Raw genomic sequence first — 20720 nt, forward strand, 5'->3', positions numbered from 1 at the left:
CGCAGGGGTTTTGTATGGATCCCAAGAAGGTGCAAGCTATTATACAATGGGTCCAGCCTTAGGAACTTAGTGGACTCCAGCGTTTCTTGGGACTCGCAAATTACTATCGCAGGTTTATCAAAGGTTTTTCTCAGATTGTAAAACCACTCACGGATCTCACATGTAAAGGGGCAGTTGTCAGGAACTGGTACCCAGCAGCCAAACAATCTTTTTTAACTTTGAAAAATTGTTTCACATCTGCTCCTGTTCTGGTGCAACCTGACTCATCCAAGCCGTTTGTGGTTGAGGTTGATGCTGCAGAAGCGGGGGTGGGGGCAGTGTTGTCGCAGATACCTAGTTCTCTGACTAACTTCCAACCTTGTGCCTATTTCTCGAAAAAGTTCTCTCAGGCTGAGAGGAATTATGACGTTGGGAATCGAGAACTCCTACCAATCAAGTTTTTCTAGGGGGCGGATCACCCCATCACGGTCATCACTGACCACAAAAAGCTAGAGTATATCAAATATGCTGAGACTGACTCCTAGACAGGCCCGTTGGTCACTTTTTTTTTCTTCCAGATTTCAGTTCTCAATAACTTTTCATCTGGGGTCTAAAAACATGAAAGCTGATGCTTTGTCACGTAGTTTTGAGCAGCTATCCGCCCCTGACCTGCCGCCCCCTCATTCTTCAACCAAATATCATTATAACCGAAGTGTTGTCGGAATTGGAGCAGGAGATTGTGGGGGCTCAACAGTAACTGTTTGTTCCTCAGCAGTTACGCACCAAGCTCCTGCGAGAGTTCCATGATTCAAAACGGAGTGCTCACCTGGGCATTTTTGCCACACAAGAGGCTGTAGCTAGAGTCTTTTGGTGGCCTTTAATGGCTTTCGCTATAAAGAAGTATGTCGCTGCGTGTGGGGTATGCGCCCGTTCTAAGAGCTGTCATTGCCAGCCTGGGAATTGGTGCCTTTGCCAATTCCAGGGAGACCATGGACCCATTTTGTCCATGGACTTCATTACCAACCTTCCTTCATCCCGGGGTAACACGGTAATCTGGGTAGTCGTAGACAGGTTTTCTAAGTTAGCGCATTTTGTACCTATGGCAAGTCTACCTTCAGCAGAGACCCTCGCTAAGCATTTCCTCTAGCAGATTGTAAGGTTACATGGGATACCTATGAACACTGTGGAGCCCCGAAGGTGCCAGAACAAAAGAAAAAAACAAGTGACCCCATTGTAGAAACTGCACCTCTCATTGAATTCATCTACGGCTACAGTGACCATTTTGTAACATCCACGCCAAGCTTTTTTATGGAGAATTGCAAAAATAGCTCCCCCATAGATTTTTCAAACACAAAATGAACAAAAACCAGCAATTCAGTAAAAGTGATAAGACCCATTTGTTCGTCAGGTCGGTATGATTACACCGATACTGTGATTTTTATACTTTGCTATTTTTACACACTAAACAATATTTAACAAAAATGAATTTGTTTTGCATCGTCATATTCTGGAAGCTGTAACTTTTTTTATTTTTTACCGAATTAGCTAATATTAGGGCTTGTTTTTTTGCGGGACAGTTTGGCACTTTCATTTATACTTTTTTTTTTACATACTACTTTTTGATTGCTTTTACTCACTTTTATATGAGTCACTGTCATGAAAAAATGACATTTTTGGCATGTTTTTTATTTTTTTACAGCATTCTCCAAACTGAATCGGCGATACTGACGGTGTTTTTTTTGTTTGTTTGATCACAAATGCTGCGTCTTGTGTGGTTAAATGGATTTTCGTGATTTCTCTGCACTTTTTACAAATTGTATTTTACTTTTTTCTTCTTTTTCACTAAGCCTTACTGTAGAACATGTATAATTTTCAGTTTGATCACTGGTCTAATACAGCATTCGTGTACTACAGTGCATGAGATTGTCAGTGTCTCACTGTCACAGCCTGTCATACCCAGTTTATAGCTGGATCTCACAGACCCCCGTACCCTGGGGTCATCACATGACTTTAGGGTGCCATGGTAATCATCGGGACATGTGATTCTCATCTCATCGTGACCCCCCTTTCAACAACTTAAATACCACTGTCGCGATTGACAGTGGTATTTAAAGGGAACCTGTCACCTCAAATTGGCGGGATATTAAAATTATGTTACCGGTCCGATGGGCGGCATATCCTCTTCATTTCTCCACCCAGTCTGTCCTGTTTTCCGCAATATTTTAGGGAATAAGAGTATGCGTGCGCCATGCAGTCTTCGGTGACGCATGTGCAGTATGCTTTGCCCTACTGCGGGCAAACCTGAAAAGCATTACTGCCGGCAGTAGGGCAAAGCATACTGCACATGCGTCACCGAAGACGCATAGCGCACGCGCCAACTATGGCGCACGCATACTTATTCCCTAAAATATTGCGGAAAACAGGGATGGATGAGGTGGAGAAATGAAGAGGATACGCCGCGCATCGGACCGGTAAGAAATCATTTTAATATCCCGCCAATTTGAGGTGACAGGTTCCCTTTAATGGAATACTCAGCCCTGATTGGTCACAAACCCCACAAATTCTGATACTACAGGGTGTCAGCTGTTATATATATCTGGAATTCTCAGATCTTATAGCAATCTTAGCTAAACAATCTTTTTGTTTCAACCTTTTTAGTTTTTTTCAAAGGCATCTTTTATAAACTGATTGGGGTATCCCTTTTCCAAAAATCTTCTCCTCAATATCCTGCGTGCATTATAAAATGAATTCTGGATTTTTAAATTCTCCCCATTAGTTCCTGAAGGATTGAATGAGTGTATGGCTGAATATTGATAGATTGTTATCTGTTTGTTATTGTTAATCGTTCTGTTTAATATTTTGGGGTATATGTTTATAATCATGTGTGATTGCATGGTAAGGGTTAAATAATTAATTTAAAACCCTACACCTAGTCTATGTGCTTATAAGAATCCAATTGACTCTCTATGTATGTTTTTAGTTTTATTTGTACCTGAGGAAGGGAATGGTCCACTCTAGAAACGCATTGTTTTATTCATAATAACAGAATGTTATACTATATCCGGTGAGACAGCATTTTCAGATCATCATGCTTTTCCTTCCTGTTCACTGGTTAAAAAAAAAAAAAGTAAAGGTGCAACACAGTAGTGTGGCACTACGTCCAGAGCCAAAAAGGGTCTAGTCTTCATGGAGGTCAGGCTAGGTAGAGACGACAGGTAATGTCAGGCAACTCCATCAAAGGGAAAAGATGCCAACAATGAGCTATTATTGGTAATTATTGTTTATTCTGCTTATGGTGGATTCACTTGTAAGGCCTGCAAGGTAATATTACTATTATATGGAAACTACTCACAATTTGTCCTTACTTTTGTTCAGGAAATACTGAAAGCCAGTTTGATCATGCCATTGGGCCCAATTAAGACTGTTGTTTTGTATTCCACTCTTAGGCCGGCGTCACACTAGCGAGTTTTACGGACGTATGAGCGCATAAAATACGTCCGTTAAAAACCTCCTAACAAACGTCCCAATTATTCTCTATTCCCCTGCTCCTATCTGCTGTATTTTACTGATCAGTATTATACGGCTTTCTACGGCCGTAGAAAATCGCAGCATGCTGCGTTTGTCACCGTGTTGCGCAAAAAAAAAAAACGCCAATGAAAGTCTATGGAAGCCAGAAAAATACGGATTACACACGAACCAGCAGTGTGACTTGCGAGAAATACGCAGCGGTGTTAGAGAGAAAAGCCGGCAATTCAGTGCGGTGTACAGTAAAATCACACTGACAGCTTACAGTAGAATAGGTAGAATAAATGTGTACACATAGAATAGGTATATATATATATATATATATATATACACAGTTAGGTCCATATATATTTGGACAGAGACAACATTTTTCTAATTTTGGTTATAGACATTACTGCAATGAATTTTAAACAAAACAATTCAGATGCAGTTGAAGTTCAAACTTTCAGCTTTCATTTGAGGGTATCCACATTAAAATTGGATGAAGGGTTTAGGAGTTTCAGGTCCTTAACATGTGCAACCCTGTTTTAAAGGGACCAAAAGTAATTGGACAATTGACTCTAAGGCTATTTCATGGACAGGTGTGGGCAATCCCTTCGTTATGTCATTCTCAATTAAGCAGATAAAAGGCCTGGAGTTGATTCGAAGTGTGGTGCTTGCATTTGGAAGGTTTTACTGTGAAGTAAACATGCGGTCAAAGGAGCTCTCCATGCAGGTGAAACAAGCCATCCTCAAGCTGCGAAAACAGAAAAAACCCATCCGAGAAATTGCTACAATATTAGGAGTGGCAAAATCTACAGTTTGGTACATCCTGAGAAAAAAAGAAAGCACTGGTGAACTCATGAATGCAAAAAAGACCTGGGCGCCAACGGAAGACAAGAGTGGTGGATGATCGCAGAATAATCTCCAGGGTGAAGAGAAACCCCTTCACAACAGCCAGCCAAGTGAACAACACTCTCCAGGAGGTAGGCGTATCAATATCCAAATCTAACATAAAGAGAAGACTGCATGAAAGTAAATACAGAGGGTTCACTGCACGGTGCAAGCCACTCATAAACATCAAGAAGAAAAAGGCTAGAGTGGACTTTGCTAAAAAACATCTAAAAAAGCCAGCACAGTTCTGGAAGAACATTCTTTGGACAAATGAAACCAAGATCAACCTCTACCAGAATGATGGAAAGAGAAAAGTATGGTGAAGGCGTGGTACAACTCATGATCCAAAGCATATCACATCATCTGTAAGACACGGCGGAGGCAGTGTGATGGCTTGGGCATGCATGGCTGCCAGTGGTACTGGGTCACTAGTGTTTATTGATGATGTGACACAGGACAGAAGCAGCCGAATGAATTCTGAGGTCTTCAGAGCCATACTGTGTGCTCAGATCCAGCAAAATGAAGCAAAACTGATCGGTCGTCGTTTCATACTACAGATGGACAATGACCCAAAACATAAAGCCAAAGCAGCCCAGGAGTTTATTAAAGCAAAGAAGTGGAATATTCTTGAATGGCCAAGTCAGTCACCTGATCTCAACCCAATTGAGCATGCATTTCACTTGTTAAAGACTAAACTTCAGACAGAAAGGCCCACAAACAAACAGCAACTGAAAACCACCGCAGTGAAGGCTTGGCAGAGCATCAAAAAGGAGGAAACACAGCGTCTGGTGATGTCCATGAGTTCAAGACTTCAGGCAGTTATTGCCAACAAAGGGTTTTCAACCAAGTACTAGAAATGAACATTTTATTTAAAATTATTTAATCTGTCCAATTAGTTTTGGTCTTTTTAAAAACAGGGTGGCACATGTTAAGGAGCTGAAACTCCTAAACCCTTCATCCAATTTTAATGTGGATACCCTCAAATGAAAGCTGAAAGTCTGAACTTCAACTGCATCTGAATTGTTTTGTTTAGAATTCATTGTGGTAATGTCTATAACCAAAATTAGAAAAATGTTGTCTCTGTCCAAATATATATGGACCTAACTGTATGTCATTGAGACACACATATGTATATATATTAACATTTCATACAGCGCTAGATAGCTTTAAAGCCGGTAATTCAATTGCCGGCTTTTGCGATCTCCTTCCTAAACCCGACATGATTTGAGACATTGTTTACATGCAGTAAACCATCTCTTATCCCCATTTTTTTTGCATATTCCACACTACTAATGTTAGTAGTGTGTATATGCAAAATTTGGCCGTTCTAGCTATTAAATTAAAGGGTTAAATGGCAAAAAAATTGGCGTGGGCTCCCGCGCAATTTTCTCCGCCAGAGTAGTAAAGCCAGTGACTGAGGGCAGATATTAATAGCCTGGAGAGGGTCCATGGTTATTGCCCCCCCCCCCCCCCCGGCTAAAAATATCTGCCCCCAGCCACCCCAGAAAAGGCACATCTGGAAGATGCGCCTATTCTGGCACTTGGCCACTCTTCCCATTCCCGTGTAGCGGTGGGATATGGGGTAATGAAGGGTTAATGCCACCTTGCTATTGTAAGGTGACATTAAGCCAAATTAATAATGGAGAGGCGTCAATTATGACACCTATCCATTATTAATCCAATACTAGTAAAGGGCGCCTCACCGCAAATGAAGGTAAATATCGGTCATTGACCTACTTTACCTTCATTCCCCGGGGTTTTGCAGCCACGAGCACCGCTGCATTAACAGAGCTCCTGGCTGCAAAATATTTTAACCCCTTCAGATGGATTTACATCGTGGGACCTTACAGATCTTCGGAAAGTATGTATATTGTTGGTTTATTATTTTTTCTTTGTTACAGAGCGAGGGTCTTCAGATGGATTGAGTGTAGAATAAATTATTACAACCTTTGTTTTTAATTAAATAATTTTTAATGTGTTGGTGTTTTTTTTAACCCTTTACTAGTATTGGATTAATAATGGATAGGTGTCATAATTGACGCCTCTCCATTATTAATTTGGCTTAATGTCACCTTACAATAGCAAGGTGGCATTAACCCTTCATTACCCCATATCCCACCGCTACACGGGAATGGGAAGAGAGTGGCCAAGTGCCAGAATAGGCGCATCTTCCAGATGTGCCTTTTCTGGGGTGGCTGGGGGCAGATGTTTTTTAGCCGGGGGGGGGCAATAACCATGGACCCTCTCCAAGCTATTAATATCTGCCCTCAGTCACTGGCTTTACTACTCTGGCGGAGAAAATTGCGCGGGAGCCCACGCCAATTTTTTCTGCCATTTAACCCTTTAATTAGCTAGAACGGCCAAATTTTGCACATACACACTACTAACATTAGTAGTGTGGAATATGCAAAAAAAATGGTGATATGAGATGGTTTACTGTATGTAAACCATGTCTCATATCATGTCGGGTTTAGGAAGGAGATAGCAAAAGTCGGTAATTTAATTACCGGCTTTAAAGCTATCTAGCGCTGTATGAAGTAATAAAATATATACATATATATATATGTCTACTGACAGATATATATATACTAGCTATTGAACCCGTTCTACGCCCAGGTGGCGAGCATTTATATTGGTATATGGTCTCCATCATGTGCTGCTGCCATCCTGCGCCTGTTCTGTCATGCGCTGCTGCCATCCTGCACCCATTCTGTCATGCGCTGCTGCCATCCTGCGCCCGTTCTGTCATGTGCTGCTGCCATCCTGCGCCCGTTCTGTCATGCGCTTCTGCCATCCTGCGCCCGTTCTGTCATGCGCTGCTGCCATCCTGCGCCCGTTGTCATGTGCTGCTCCCATCCTGCGCCCGTTCTGTCATGTGCTGCTCCCATCCTGCGCCCCCGTTCTGTCATGCGCTGCTGCCATCCTGCGCCCGATCTGTCATGTGCTGCTCCCATCCTGCGCCCGTTATGTCATGCGCTGCTGCCATCCTGCGCCCGTTCTGTCATGCGCTGCTGCCATCCTGCGCCCGTTCTGTCATGCGCTGCTGCCATCCTGCGCCCGTTCTGTCATGCGCTGCTGCCATCCTGCGCCCGTTCTGTCATGCGCTGCTGCCATCCTGCGCCCTTTCTGTCATGGGCTGCTGCCATCCTGCGCCCGTTCTGTCATGTGCTGCTCCCATCCTGCGCCCCCGTTCTGTCATGTGCTGCTCCCATCCTGCGCCCCCGTTCTGTCATGCGCTGCTGCCATCCTGCGCCCGTTCTGTCATGTGCTGCTCCCATCCTGCGCCCGTTATGTCATGCGCTGCTGCCATCCTGCGCCCGTTCTGTCATGCGCTGCTGCCATCCTGCGCCCGTTCTGTCATGCGCTGCTGCCATCCTGCGCCCGTTCTGTCACGTGCTGCTGCCATCCTGCGCCCGTTCTGTCACGCGCTGCTGCCATCCTGCGCCCGTTCTGTCATGTGCTGCTCCCATCCTGCGCCACTATTGTATTATATGCCCCCCATAAGACGCTCCAGTGTGTATGCCCCTGTATGCTGCGGCCATATAAAAAAAAAAATACCATACTCACCTATCGTCCGGCTCCACTGCAGGTGTGTCTTCAAGAAAATGGCGCCGGAAAGCGCGGACTGCGCAGGCGCCGATTCCGGCAGCAGGAATCGGCGCCTGCGCAGTCCGCGCTCTCCGGCGCCATTTTCTTGAAGACACACCTGCAGTGGAGCCGGAGTGTGTCTTCAAGAAAATGGCGCCGGAAAGCGCGGACTGCGCAGGCGCCGATTGCGGCAGCAGGAATCGGCGCCTGCGCAGTCCGCGCTTTCCGGCGCCATTTTCTTGAACACACACTCCGGCTCCTCTGCCTGTGACTGGACTCTGTCACAGCAGAGGAGCCGGGAGACGGAGCCGCACGCAGCGCTGGAACGGAGGACAGGTGAATATACTTACCCTCCCTCCTGGCGCGTCCACGGTCCCTGACTCTCCGGTGGGGATCGCGGTATGCGTTTCAGTGCTTACGCATACCGCGATCTCCTGGGAGCGTCACTCTGTGGGGGCCAGACTGCGCCGGCGCTTGCGCCTGCGCAGTCTATAAAGGCTTCGGACAGAGTGACGCTCCCAGCGTTATATTATAGATATACACAGTGTATATGTTTTGTTTTTTTACACATGGATCCCTTGTATAGCCGTATGTCGGTTTTGCAAGCCTGCAAGAAAAACACGCAGTACGGATGCCATACGGATTACATACGGAGGATGCCATGCGCAAAATACGCTGATACACCCTGCCTACGGAGGAGCTACGGACCACTATTTTGGGGACTTTTCAGCGTATTACGGCCGTAATATACGGACCGTATTGTCTTACGCTGAGTGTGACGCCGGCCTTAATGATGGGCGTGCAGGCTTAAGGCTCACCCAATTCATAACATTTAATGAATTAGGCACATCTTGGTATTCCAGTCAGGTACTGGAGTTCATTTCTGGCATAAGTTACGCCATTGAAACTTCTGAAGAATTTGTCGTCAGGTAGGCTTCATGCTCCTGCAGGAGATGGACATTACAACCCACACAAGTGGCTCAGGTAGTGCAGCTCATCCAGGATGGCACATCAGTGCGAGCTATGGCAAGGTTTGCTGTGTCTGCCAGCGTAGTGTCCATGGGCGCTATCAGGAGACAGGCCAGTACACCAGCAGACGTGGAGGGGGCCGTAGGAGGGCAACAACCCAGCAGCAGGACCGCTACCTCAGCCTTTGTGCAAGGAGGAACAGGAGCAGCACTGCCAGAGCCCTGCAAAATGACCTAAGGCAGGCCACAAATGTGCATGTGTCTGCACAAACTGTTAGAAACCGACTCCATGAGGATGGTCTGAGTGCCCGACGTCCACAGATGGGGGTTGTGCTCACAGCCCAACACCGTGCAGGACGCTTGGCATTTGCCACAGAACACCAGGATTGGCAAATTTGCCACTGGTGCACTGTGCTCTTCACAGATGATAGCAGGTTCACACTGACGTGAGTCTAGAGACGCCGTGGAGAGCGATCTGCAGCCTGCAACATCCTTCAGCATGACAGGTTTGGCAGTGGGTCAGTAATAGTGTGGGGTGGCATTTCTTTGGAGGGCCGCACAGCCCTCCATGTGCCCGCCCGAGGTAGCCTGACTGTCATTAGGTACCGATATGAGATCCTCAGACCCCTTTGTGAGACCATATGCTGGTGTGGTTGGCCCTGGGTTCCTCCTAATGCAGGACAATGCCAGATCCGATGTGGCTGGAGTGTGTCAGCAGTTCCTGCAAGATGAAGGCATTGAAGCTATGGACTGGCCCACCCGTTCCCCAGCCCTGAATCCGATTGAACACATCTGGGACATCATGTCTCGCACCATCCACCAACTTCACTCTGCACCACAGACTGTCCAGGAGTTGGCGAATGCTTTAGTGCAGGGGTGTCAAACTGCATTCCTCAAGGGCTGCAAACAGGTCATGTTTTCAGGATTTCCTTGTACTGCACAGGTGATAATTTAATCACCTAAACACATAATGATTACAGCACCTTGTGCAAAGCTAAGGAAATCTTGAAAACACGCATGGTTTGCAGCCCTCGAGGAATGCAGTTTGACACGTGCTTTAGTCCACGTCTGGGAGGAGATCCCTCAGGAGACCATGCACCGCCTCATCAGGAGCATGCCCAGGCGTTGTAGGGAGATCATACAGGCACGTGGAGGCCACACACACACTACTGAGCATCATTTGTCTTGAGGCATTTCACTGAAGTTGGATCAGACTGTAACTTCATTTTCCACTTTGATTTTGAGCATCAGTCCAACTCCAAACCTCCGTGGGATATTCGTTGTGATTTACGTTGATCATTTTTAGGTTTTATTGTTCTCAACACATTCCACTATGTAATGAATAAAGATGTACAACTGGAATATTTCATTCAGTGATATCTAGGATGTGGGATTTTAGTGTTCCCTTTATTTTTTTGAGCAGTGTATATCCATACTTCAAGCGGGTGTTGTGCCTCAGTTTGCACAACCGCATCAGGTGAGCAATTTCCTTTACTCACATTTTCAATTGATTGAATCTTACTATGCTTTTGATAGCGCCACGGTTTTTCTCCTTTAAGAACTTTATCACTGCTTAGATCTATATCTGTTTGTTTTTAGGCTGGGCTGCTGTCAGTCACTAAGGAAATGCTTTTCGTAATAAAAAAAAAAAAAAGGTTTTGCATTGCTATATTTTGAGAGCTAAATTTTGGTATATTTCTGCTGACCGTTACATGACAGGTTGTCTTTTGCAGTATGAATTGACGTTTTTATTGGTACCATTTTTAAGCACATTACATTTTTTGATCGCTTTTTATTTAATTTTTGGGTGGCAGAACGAAATGATACGACAACTGTTTTGCGGCTTTTACACAAAAACTTTTTATAGAAAAACATTTTTTGCTTTGATACATTCTGAGAGGTATAGCGTTTTTATTTCTCCACTGACTCAGGTGTATGACAGCTTGTTTTTGTATGACAAGAGAATGCTTTCAGTGATATTTTTATTTACATTCTTCTACTGAATTGCATTTATCACTTTTTTAGCGGTATAATGAAAAAACCTTAAAAAAAAACGAATGTGGCAAAAAGAATGCTTTTCTTTTTGCCACGTTTATTTTTTTTACGGTTTTCATTGAAGTGGTTAACTACTGTCAGTTTTATAGATTACATCGTTTGGAGATGGAGATAGTAGATACAAAAGGTTTTTTTGTTTTTACATAAATATATGTATTTATTGGTATATTTTTTTAATTCTGTGATTTTGTTTTATATATTTTATTAACTTTTGTGTATTTCACTGGTCTCATGCATTGCAATACACATGTACCGGAATGCATGAGACCTGTCAGCCTTATACTGGCAGATCATCTGTTAGACCCTACTTCTGACTTGGCCTAACAGGCCACCATAGCTGGCAGACCTACAGGTCATCATTTGACTTCCGGCTGCCAAAGAGGTGAGATAGGGAGCCACCTCCCTCTAACAATCTTGTAGCTATTGATTGTGGCCATCTAGAAAATTAGACAGGGATAACATCATCGGAAACAGTCAATCAGATCCCGATAATGTTGTGGGTCAGAGCTAGCCTTCTGCACCGGAATCCCAGCGCTTGCAGGACTCTGGGGGTCCATAGAGCAACATAAGGGCTGCACAAAGCCCAGCAAATTCCAACATTTATTTACAGTCAGTCATCAGTCGGGAACAGGTTAAACTGATTATTTGGAAAGAGATTATTTTAATTGCAAGAAAAAAACAGTTTAAAGGTGGTTTTATTTTTAAATACATTTTCCAGATACAGCTCAAACATGCCAGTTAAAATCATATGCTGCCTTATTCAACTCCTTCCGAGGACGGAGGTTGTAAAGTTCATTTAGTATAGGAGTCACCCAGCGGTCTGTGTGAAATGTAGATTCTCCAACCTGGCAAAACAAAACAGAACACACATTATGATATGACTACAAGCATGACGAGGATGACAAGTACTGAAACAATATTAAAAACAATTTAGCATAATGGGAAAGAATAACAAAAAAATTGAACAACATCTACCAGAATAAATTCATACAAGGTTGTGGAAGACGCTATTTTTATTATAATGGGATATGAATACTTTACTCCTTAACCCCTTTACCTCCAATGGTGGTTTGCATTTACAATGACCATTGTCCCTTTATGAAATAACTCTGGAACGCTTCCATGAATCCCAGTGATTCTGACACTATTTTCTTGTGACATATTGTACTTCATGTTAGTGGTAACATTTATTTGATATGACTTGCGATTATTTGTGTAAAAAATGGAAATTTGGTGAAAATTTTGAAAGTTTCACAATTTTCCAACTTTTCATTTTCATGCCCTTTAATCACAGCGATATGTCACACAAAATGCAATAAGTAACATTTCCCACATGTCTACTTTACATTAGCACAAATTTGGAACCAAAATGTTTTTTTGTTACGAAGTTATAAAGTTAAAGGGAACCTGCCACCCCCAAAATCGAAGATGAGCTAAGCCCACCAGCATCAGGAGCTTATCTACAACATTCTGTAATGCTGTAGATAAGCCCCCGATGTATCCTGAAAGATGAGAAAGAGGTTATATTATACTCGCCTGGGGGGCGGTCCGATCCAATGGGCGTCGCGGTCCGGGGCCTCCTATCTTCATAGGATGGCGTCCTCTCCTGGTCTTCACGCTCCAGCGCAGGCGTACTTTGTCTGCCCTGTTAAGGGCTAGAGCAAAGTACTGCAGTGCGCAGGCGCTGGGCCTGTCTGACCTTTCCCGACGCTTGCGCACTGCAGTACTTTGCTCTGCCCTCAACAGGGCAAAGAACGCCTGCGCTGGAGCCGCAGTGTGAACACAAGAAGAGGACGTAAGCGTAAGAAGATGGGAGGCCCCTGAACAGACAGCGACGCCCATCGGACCGGACCGCAGCAGCGGGACCGCCCCCTGGGTGAGTATAATCTAACCTCTTTTTCTCATCTTTCCGGATACATCGGGGGCATATCTACAGCATTACAGAATGCTGTAGATAAGCCCCTGATGCTGGTGGGCTTAGCTCATCTTTGATTTTGGGGGTGACAGGTTCCCTTTAAACAGTTAAAGTTAAACAGCGATCTCTCATTTTTACAACATCATTTTTTTTTATGGACCACCTCACATTTGAAGTCACTTTGAGGGGTCTATAAGATAGAATGGTGTCACTTTTGGGTATTTTCTAACAACGGCACCCCTCAAAGTGCTCAAAACCACATTGAAGAAGTTTATTAACCCTTCAGGCGCTTCACAAGAATTTTTGTAATGTATATAAAAAAAAAAATGAACATTTAACTTTTTTTCCCAAAAAATATAATTCAGACCAATTTTTTTTCATTTTACCAAGGGAAACAGGAGAAATTGGACCTCAAAATTTGTGCAATTTGTTCTGAGCATCCTAATACCCCATATGCGGGGGGGAACCACTGTTTGGGCACATAATAGAGCTTGGAAGGGAAGGAGCGCAGTTTTATTTTTTCAATGCAAAATTGGCTGGACTCAAGATCCGACGCCATGTCGCGATGGGAGAGCCCCTGATGTGCCTAAACAGTGGAAACCCCCCCCACAAGTGACACCATTTTGGAAACTAAACCCCCTAAGGAACTTAACTAGATGTGTGGTGAGCACTTTAAGCCCCCAAGTGCTTCACAGAAGTTTATAACAGAGCCATAAAAATAAAAAATTATTTTTATTTATTTTTTTCACAAAAATTTATCTTTTTGCCCCCAATTTTTTATTTTCCCAAGGGGAACAGAAGAAATTGGACCTCAAAAGTTATTCTGCAATTTGTCCCGAGTATGCCGATACCCCATATGTGGGGATAAACCATTGTTTGGGAGCATGGCAGAGCTCAGAAGGGAAGGAGCGCCAGATTTTACTGTTATGGTTTACAGGTGCCATGACCCAGTGGGAGAGCCCATGAGGTGCCAAAACAGCAGAACCCCCCCATAAGTGACCCCATTTTACAAACTACACTTCTCAATGAATTCATCTACGGGTGCAGTGATCATATTGACACCATGGGTGTGTCACAGAATTTTATACCATTGGGCAGGGAGGACAAAATATCTACATTTTTACCACCATAAGTTTGTTTCAGCCAAAGATTTTACATTTTCACAAAAGAAGTGGGTAAAAATGACAACATTTGTCCCACATTTTTTACTGAATGTGGCAATACCCCATATGTGGCTGTACAGTGCTACTTGGCCATGCGGAGAGACTCGGGAAAAAACGGAGAAGCTATTTGCCTATTCAAGTGAATTGGTCTGTGCACATGTCCGTGTGTTTCCACAGACCGTATGTCAGTGTGTTTCCAGGGACAGTGAGCAAAACACGCTGACATGTCCATTTTTTAACGTCAGCACGGGCCATAAAACGTCCCGCACACCTGCATACACAACACACATGGATGTCATCCATGTGACACGCATTGGCGCCGGGGAAGAAGCATTACAGTAAGCGCTGTTCCCCGGCGCTGGGTGCTGATCGCGGCTCTCCTTATTCTTTTACTCGGCATGAGCAGGAAAGAATGATGAGTTACACTTAAGTAATAAAAGAGACAACAGGCTCTTACTATTACTCCCATCCAGCCTACACCTGCTGCTGCTAATAACAGTGACAGCAGGAGCGGCAGATGGGAGTATTCATCTGCTTCTTCTTGACTGTAAATAAATATGGTAATCTAGAAAAAAAAATGGTGTGGGTTCCCCCCTATCTTTGATAACCAGCCAGGCAAAACTCACAGATGAGGGCTGCAACCTTCAGCTGTCAGCAAGGTTGGATATCAAGGATAAAAGGAGACCCTACAGCATATTTTTTATTTAAACAAATAATTAAAAAAAAAAAAAAACTGCGTGGGGTCCCCTACATTTTTGACAACCAGCCTTGCTAAAGCTCACAGCTGAGGGCTGGTATTCTCAGGCTGGTAAGGGGCCATGGATATTGCCCCTCCGCAGCCTAAAAATAGCATCCTACAGCTGCCCAGAAAAGGCACATCTATTAGATGCGCCAATTCTGGCGCTTTGCTAGACTCTTCCCACTTGCCCTGTAGCAGTGGCAAGTGAGGTAATAGTTGTGGGGTTGATTTCACCGGTGACATCAAGCCAATGGCTTAGTAATGGAGAAGCGTCTATAAGGCACCTATCCATTACTAATCCTATAGGTGTATGGTAAATAAAGACACAGCAAGAATTATTGGTGGCTTTCTATTTCGATTTTCGGGAGGCACAATCAACAAAAAACAACAGTTAAGGAACTCCTTTTCCGTTCACAGAGTGGTAAAAGTGATGACAGCTTTATTCTTCAGGTCAGTACAATTACAGCGATACCACATTTATATACATTTTATATTTTGAAGCTTTTACCCAATTTAAAACTATTTTATCGAGAAAAAAAAAGAATTGTTTTTGCATGAATACATTCTGAAAGCTAAAACTAACTGAAGGAGCTCTATGCTGGCTTGTTTAAGGAGTGCCAAAATTAAGTTTTTAGTGATATTTTTATTTCCATTCAACTTTTTGATCGCGTTGTATTCCACTTTTTGTTCAGCGGTATGAAGAAAAAGTATAGTTTCTTTGCCACATCTAAATTTTTTTATGGTTAACTAATGTAACAGTTTTATAAGTTAGTGTTTTTATTTTATTTTTAAAACTTTTTTTTTCCCTTTTACTTAGTCCCTCTATGGGCTTTATACCTGTCAAGTGATGCACTGACAGAAACCTCTTGAGCATGGTCTAACAGGCTTGCTGTACCTGGGTGACCCGGAGGTTGTCCCCTCCCTCTATCAGCCTTTTAAATGCTGCAATCTAAATAGATACTTTTCCAACCACTGATGCTGTTACTAATAGGGATTTCTGCATTAGCCTCTTGAGTAGCTTGTCAAGCACCAGCGGCTCTCTGTACTCTGGAAATACCCCTCACCACTGCTCAGCCCTTTTGGTTTTCTTTCACTATACACACTATGTATATGATAGCTCTGTAAGGCGGTTTATTTTACCTGTCACCTCAGTCAGCAAAAAATCTTCTGACAGCCACACTTGTATTCTACAGAATATTTATACTCTGCCTTGGAGGGGGATCCATTTCATGCGGCATATATACCATTGTGTAACATTCCTTATTTATTTGATTGGCTCTTCTCTCCCTTTACCACTTGGAGGTCCCATTTATGTCTTTTTGTGTCCCCTTTGTTTTTTATTAATTTTTTGTACCAATAAATAGTTATTTTAATGTTTACTCTTGTTCTTTTCACTTCTTATCCTCTGCCTGGTATACCCCATAGAGGATTATGGTTGTTGTGTAATCTAAATAGATAACAGCATTTAAGGGGGTCAAAATTCCAGGGGCGATGCTCCTGGCAGTGACTGCCAGATCTCGGCTTTAACCTAACCGGTGGTGATCGCACGGGCGAATCGCTGAAGAGAGGTCCAGATTTATAATTTCCTTCCTATTTTTAAAGGGAACCTGTCACCCCCAAAATCGAAGGTGAGCTAAGCCCACCAGCATCAGGGGCTTATCTACAGCATTCTGGAATGCTGTAGATAAGCCCCTGATGTAACATGAAACATGAGAAAAAGAGGTTAGATTATACTCACCCAGGGGCGGTCCCGATGCGGTCTGATCCGATGGGCGTCACAGTCCGGTCTAGGGCCTCCCATCTTCTTACAATGACGTCCTCTTCTTGTCTTCACACTGCGGCTCCGCTGCAGGCGTACTTGGTCTGCCCTGTTGAGGGCAGAGCAAAGTACTGCAGCGCGCAGGTGCTAGGCCTCTCTGACCTTTCCCGACACCTGCACACTGCAGTACTTTGCTATGCCCTCAAAAGGCCAGACAAAGTAAACCTGCGCCAGAGCTGCAGTGTGAAGACAAGAAGAGGACGTCATCGTAAAAAGATGGGAGGCGCTGGACCGGACCGCAGTGGGACCGCCCCTGGGTGAGTATAATCTAATGTCTTTTTCTCATCTTTCAGGATACATCGGGGGCTTAGCTCACCTTCGATTTTGGGGGTGACAGGTTCCCTTTAAGGTTGAATCCCTCCATATTGTACCCACAAAAGTGGCAGTCATCACTTAGATTTTGCAGTTTCTTCCAGTTCATACGCCAAAATGAAAGCTCTTTCTTTCCTTTAGAGCACTTTTGTAGTTGTTCTACACCAGTGTTCCCCAACTCCGGTCCTCAAGAGCCACCAACAGGTCATGTTTTCCAGATTTCCTTAGTATTTCACAGGTGATGGAATTATCACCTGGATAATACTAAGGAAGTTCTTAAAACATGACCTGTTGGTGGCTCTTGAGGACCGGAGTTGGGGGACACTGTTCTACAAACAACACACTACATGTGGAGCCCACAACTTTTCCTGATCACCTAGTTTTACTCCAAAGTACGCATAATACACTTTCCTAACGAAATCCGTAATGTTCCTTTGTTGTGTCTTCTCTACAAAACAACCGCAAATATAGCAAAAAGTTGACGGGTGAATTACGACACCCACTTATAGCAATTTTGATCACGTTGTTAGAAACAGAAGCTTAATCCACCACAACTACTAAATACTGGAAGGAATCATAGTAAGCACACCACCACACTTTTATGAACTCTGTTTAAAAGAAAATCTGCCTTTTCTCCCCAAAGCCACCAATCACAGTGCAGCTTTCAGTCCTTAAACTGCTAAGGTAAAATGGAAGATATGCCATGATTGGATGCTATGGACACCACCACACTCTTTGGAAGCTGGGTTAAAAAGATTTTTTTTTCTGCCCACAGCAGCCAATCACAGCACAGCATCGATTAATTTCTAATTTTCTAATGACACCAAAATCATCCATAAAAGGTCACGCAAAGGGGTAAAAGTATGGTGCAAGAAAAAGTCTATGGAGTTAGTGTTTGAGAAAAAAAAAATCTGTACGTCATTTTTTTGGAGTTCAGGGATCAAAAGTATAGAAATCACCTGTTACTTTTCAAAAATTTACCCTTGCAGACCTGCGCTATTAGGGTATGTGCACACGTTACGGATTCCCTTGCAGATTTTTCGGTGCGGATTCTGCAGGTAAAACGCCCTTTGTTTTACCTGCAGATTTCGTGTGGATTTCAACCGTGTTTTTACACCTGCGGATTCCTATAAGGGAACAGGTGTAAAACGCTGTGGAATCCGCACAAAGAATTGACAGGCTGTGGAAAATAAACAGCAGCGTTTCTGCGCGGAATCTTCCGTAGCATGTGCACTGCGGATTTGGTTTTCCATAGGTTTATATGGTACTGTGCACCGCATGAAAAACTGCTGCGAATCCGCAGGGCCAAATCCGCAACGTGTGCACATAGCCTTAATCTAATATATAAAGCTGAATATGTGTATGTGTGTGTGTGTGTGTGTGTGTGTGTGTGTGTGTGTGTGTGTGTGTGTGTGTGTGTGTGTGTGTGTGTGTGTCCGGGATTGGCATCTGCACCGTCGCAGCTACAGCCACCAAATCTTGCACAGTCACACGTCTGGACCCTGAGAGCGTCATAGGCTATGTTGTGAGGCGAAATTTTAACCCCGCGCGTTCCAATTCACCAAACAATTTTGCCCCTATTTACATAATGGGGAAAAAAGTGAAAGGAAAAGTGTTGGAGGCGTCGCAGCTATAGCTACAAAATTTTGCACAGTCACACGTCTGGACCCTGAGAGCGTCATAGGCTATGTTGTGAGGCGAAATTTTAACCCCGCGCTTTCCAATTCACCAAACAATTTTGCCCCTATTTACATAATGGGGAAAAAAGTGAAAGGAAAAGTGTTGGAGGCGTCGCAGCTACAGCTACAAAATTTTGCACAGTCACACGTCTGGACCCTGAGAGCGTCATAGGCTATGTTGTGAGGCGAAATTTTAACCCCGCGCTTTCCAATTCACCAAACAATTTTGCTCCCATCTACACAATGCGAAAAATTGAAAGGAAAAGTGTAGGAGGCAAATTGACAGCGGCCAGATGTGAACAAGGGGGACTTAAAGAATGAGAGCGATGGCGCCAAAGAGTATATACCGTACAGTTGCTAAGGTGGGGCCCCGACATGGGATACTCACCACACACGGGGATATAAACACACACACAAAATGCGCCACACACTACCACTTGCTTGAACACATTACCCTCAGCACACATTTCACCACAAATACACCAATCTCGCCACATAAAAGTCGAAACACAAAAGTCGCCACTCAAAACTCGCCACGTGCAAAAACTAGGCTCTTGCAAAACTCGCCACAAGTGCAAAACTCGCCACACGCAAAACTTGCACACGCGGAAAAATTGCCACATGCACAAAAGTTGCAACACATGCAAAAGTTGCCTCACACAAAACTTTCACATACTCAAAAGGCACCACACAAAACTCGCCACGCGCAAAACTTGCTGCACACAACTTGCTACACTAACCTGTCACATGCAACTCGACACACAAAAAGTTGCTACACGCATGTTGCCACACAAAACTCATCTCACAAAAGTCGCTACATGCATGTCGCCACACGCATGTCGCCACACGCAACTCAACACACACAACTTGACAAACTAAACTCGCCCTAAAACACACACAAGTCTGGTATTATCCTTCAAAAATAAAAATCTGATTAATAAGCAGACAAACTACAACAAATCTACCATATAGGAAATACGGCAGCTGTCAGTCACATGACCTGTCTATTATGTGTATGTGTGAGCTAATATATACTGCCAGGGGCAGGGCTTCCTGTTGGCTGGGGATTTATCAGGCTGCCAATTTAGCTTACAAATACTGAGGTAAAAATACTGAGCAAATAACGTGTGAACGAGGTCTAATACAGGAGGAGATGACACACAGGTATATACTATATACAGGGGAGATGACACACAGATATATACTATATACAGGAGAGATGACACACAGGTATATACTATATAGAGGAGGAGATGACATACAGGTACATATATATACAGGAGGAGATGACATACAGGTATATACTATATACAGGAGGAGATGACACAGGTATATGCTATATATAGAAGATGACATGCAGGTATATACTATATACAGGAGGAGATGACACAGATATATACTATATACAGGGGAGATGACACAGGTATATACTATATACAGGAGGAGATGACATACAGGTATATACTATATATAGAAGGAGATGACATTCAGGTATATACTATATATAGGGGAGATGAGACAGCAGGTATATACTATATACAGGGGAGATGACACAGGTATATACTATATACAGGAGATGACATACAGATGTATACTATATATAAGGGAGATGACAAACATGTATATACTGAGGTGATGAGGTGAAAATGAGAGGTGTGAGGTGAAAATGAAAAGGTGTGAGTGCAAAATGAGAGGAGTGAGGAAAAATAGTGGAGTGATCAGAAAATGACAGATGTCAGGTTGAAATGACAAGTGTTAGGGGGGAATGAGAGGAGTGAGGGAGAAAATGAGAGGTGGGAGGGGGAAAATGAAAGATGTGATTGGGAAAATGAGAGGCGTGATGGGAAAATAAGACAAGTGAGGTGCTATAACTAACCACAGATATTTACTATGCCCAGGCAAAGCCGGGCTCTTCAGCTAGTGAGCAAATAAAAACCATATAATTTACTGCTTTTTATAAAGATTATAAAAAGAATAAATTACACTGCTGCTGTTATTCAGCCTTTGCACCATGACGAACAGCTTTCCCCATACAGTATGCTGGGTCCATAGCTCCCTACAGAATATGCTGGACCTCACAGCATAATGCCCACACACTATGCTGC

The 20720-nt window shown here is 43.6% G+C and overlaps 1 protein-coding gene across 1 annotated transcript in view; it reads right to left on the bottom strand.

The window, feature by feature from the left end:
- Positions 1-11665: 11665 nt before the first annotated feature.
- The window catches only part of NDUFA13 (NADH:ubiquinone oxidoreductase subunit A13), a 57697-nt gene continuing 48642 nt past the window's right edge, over positions 11666-20720 (bottom strand). The window contains exon 5 of the mRNA XM_069767692.1: positions 11666-11833. Coding sequence (XP_069623793.1) covers positions 11714-11833 — 120 coding nt within the window. The 3' untranslated portion in view covers positions 11666-11713. The remainder of the gene's footprint in view (positions 11834-20720) is intronic.

This window comes from Ranitomeya imitator, chromosome 1 (genome assembly GCF_032444005.1).
Source record: "Ranitomeya imitator isolate aRanImi1 chromosome 1, aRanImi1.pri, whole genome shotgun sequence".
Lineage (NCBI taxonomy): Eukaryota > Metazoa > Chordata > Amphibia > Anura > Dendrobatidae > Ranitomeya > Ranitomeya imitator.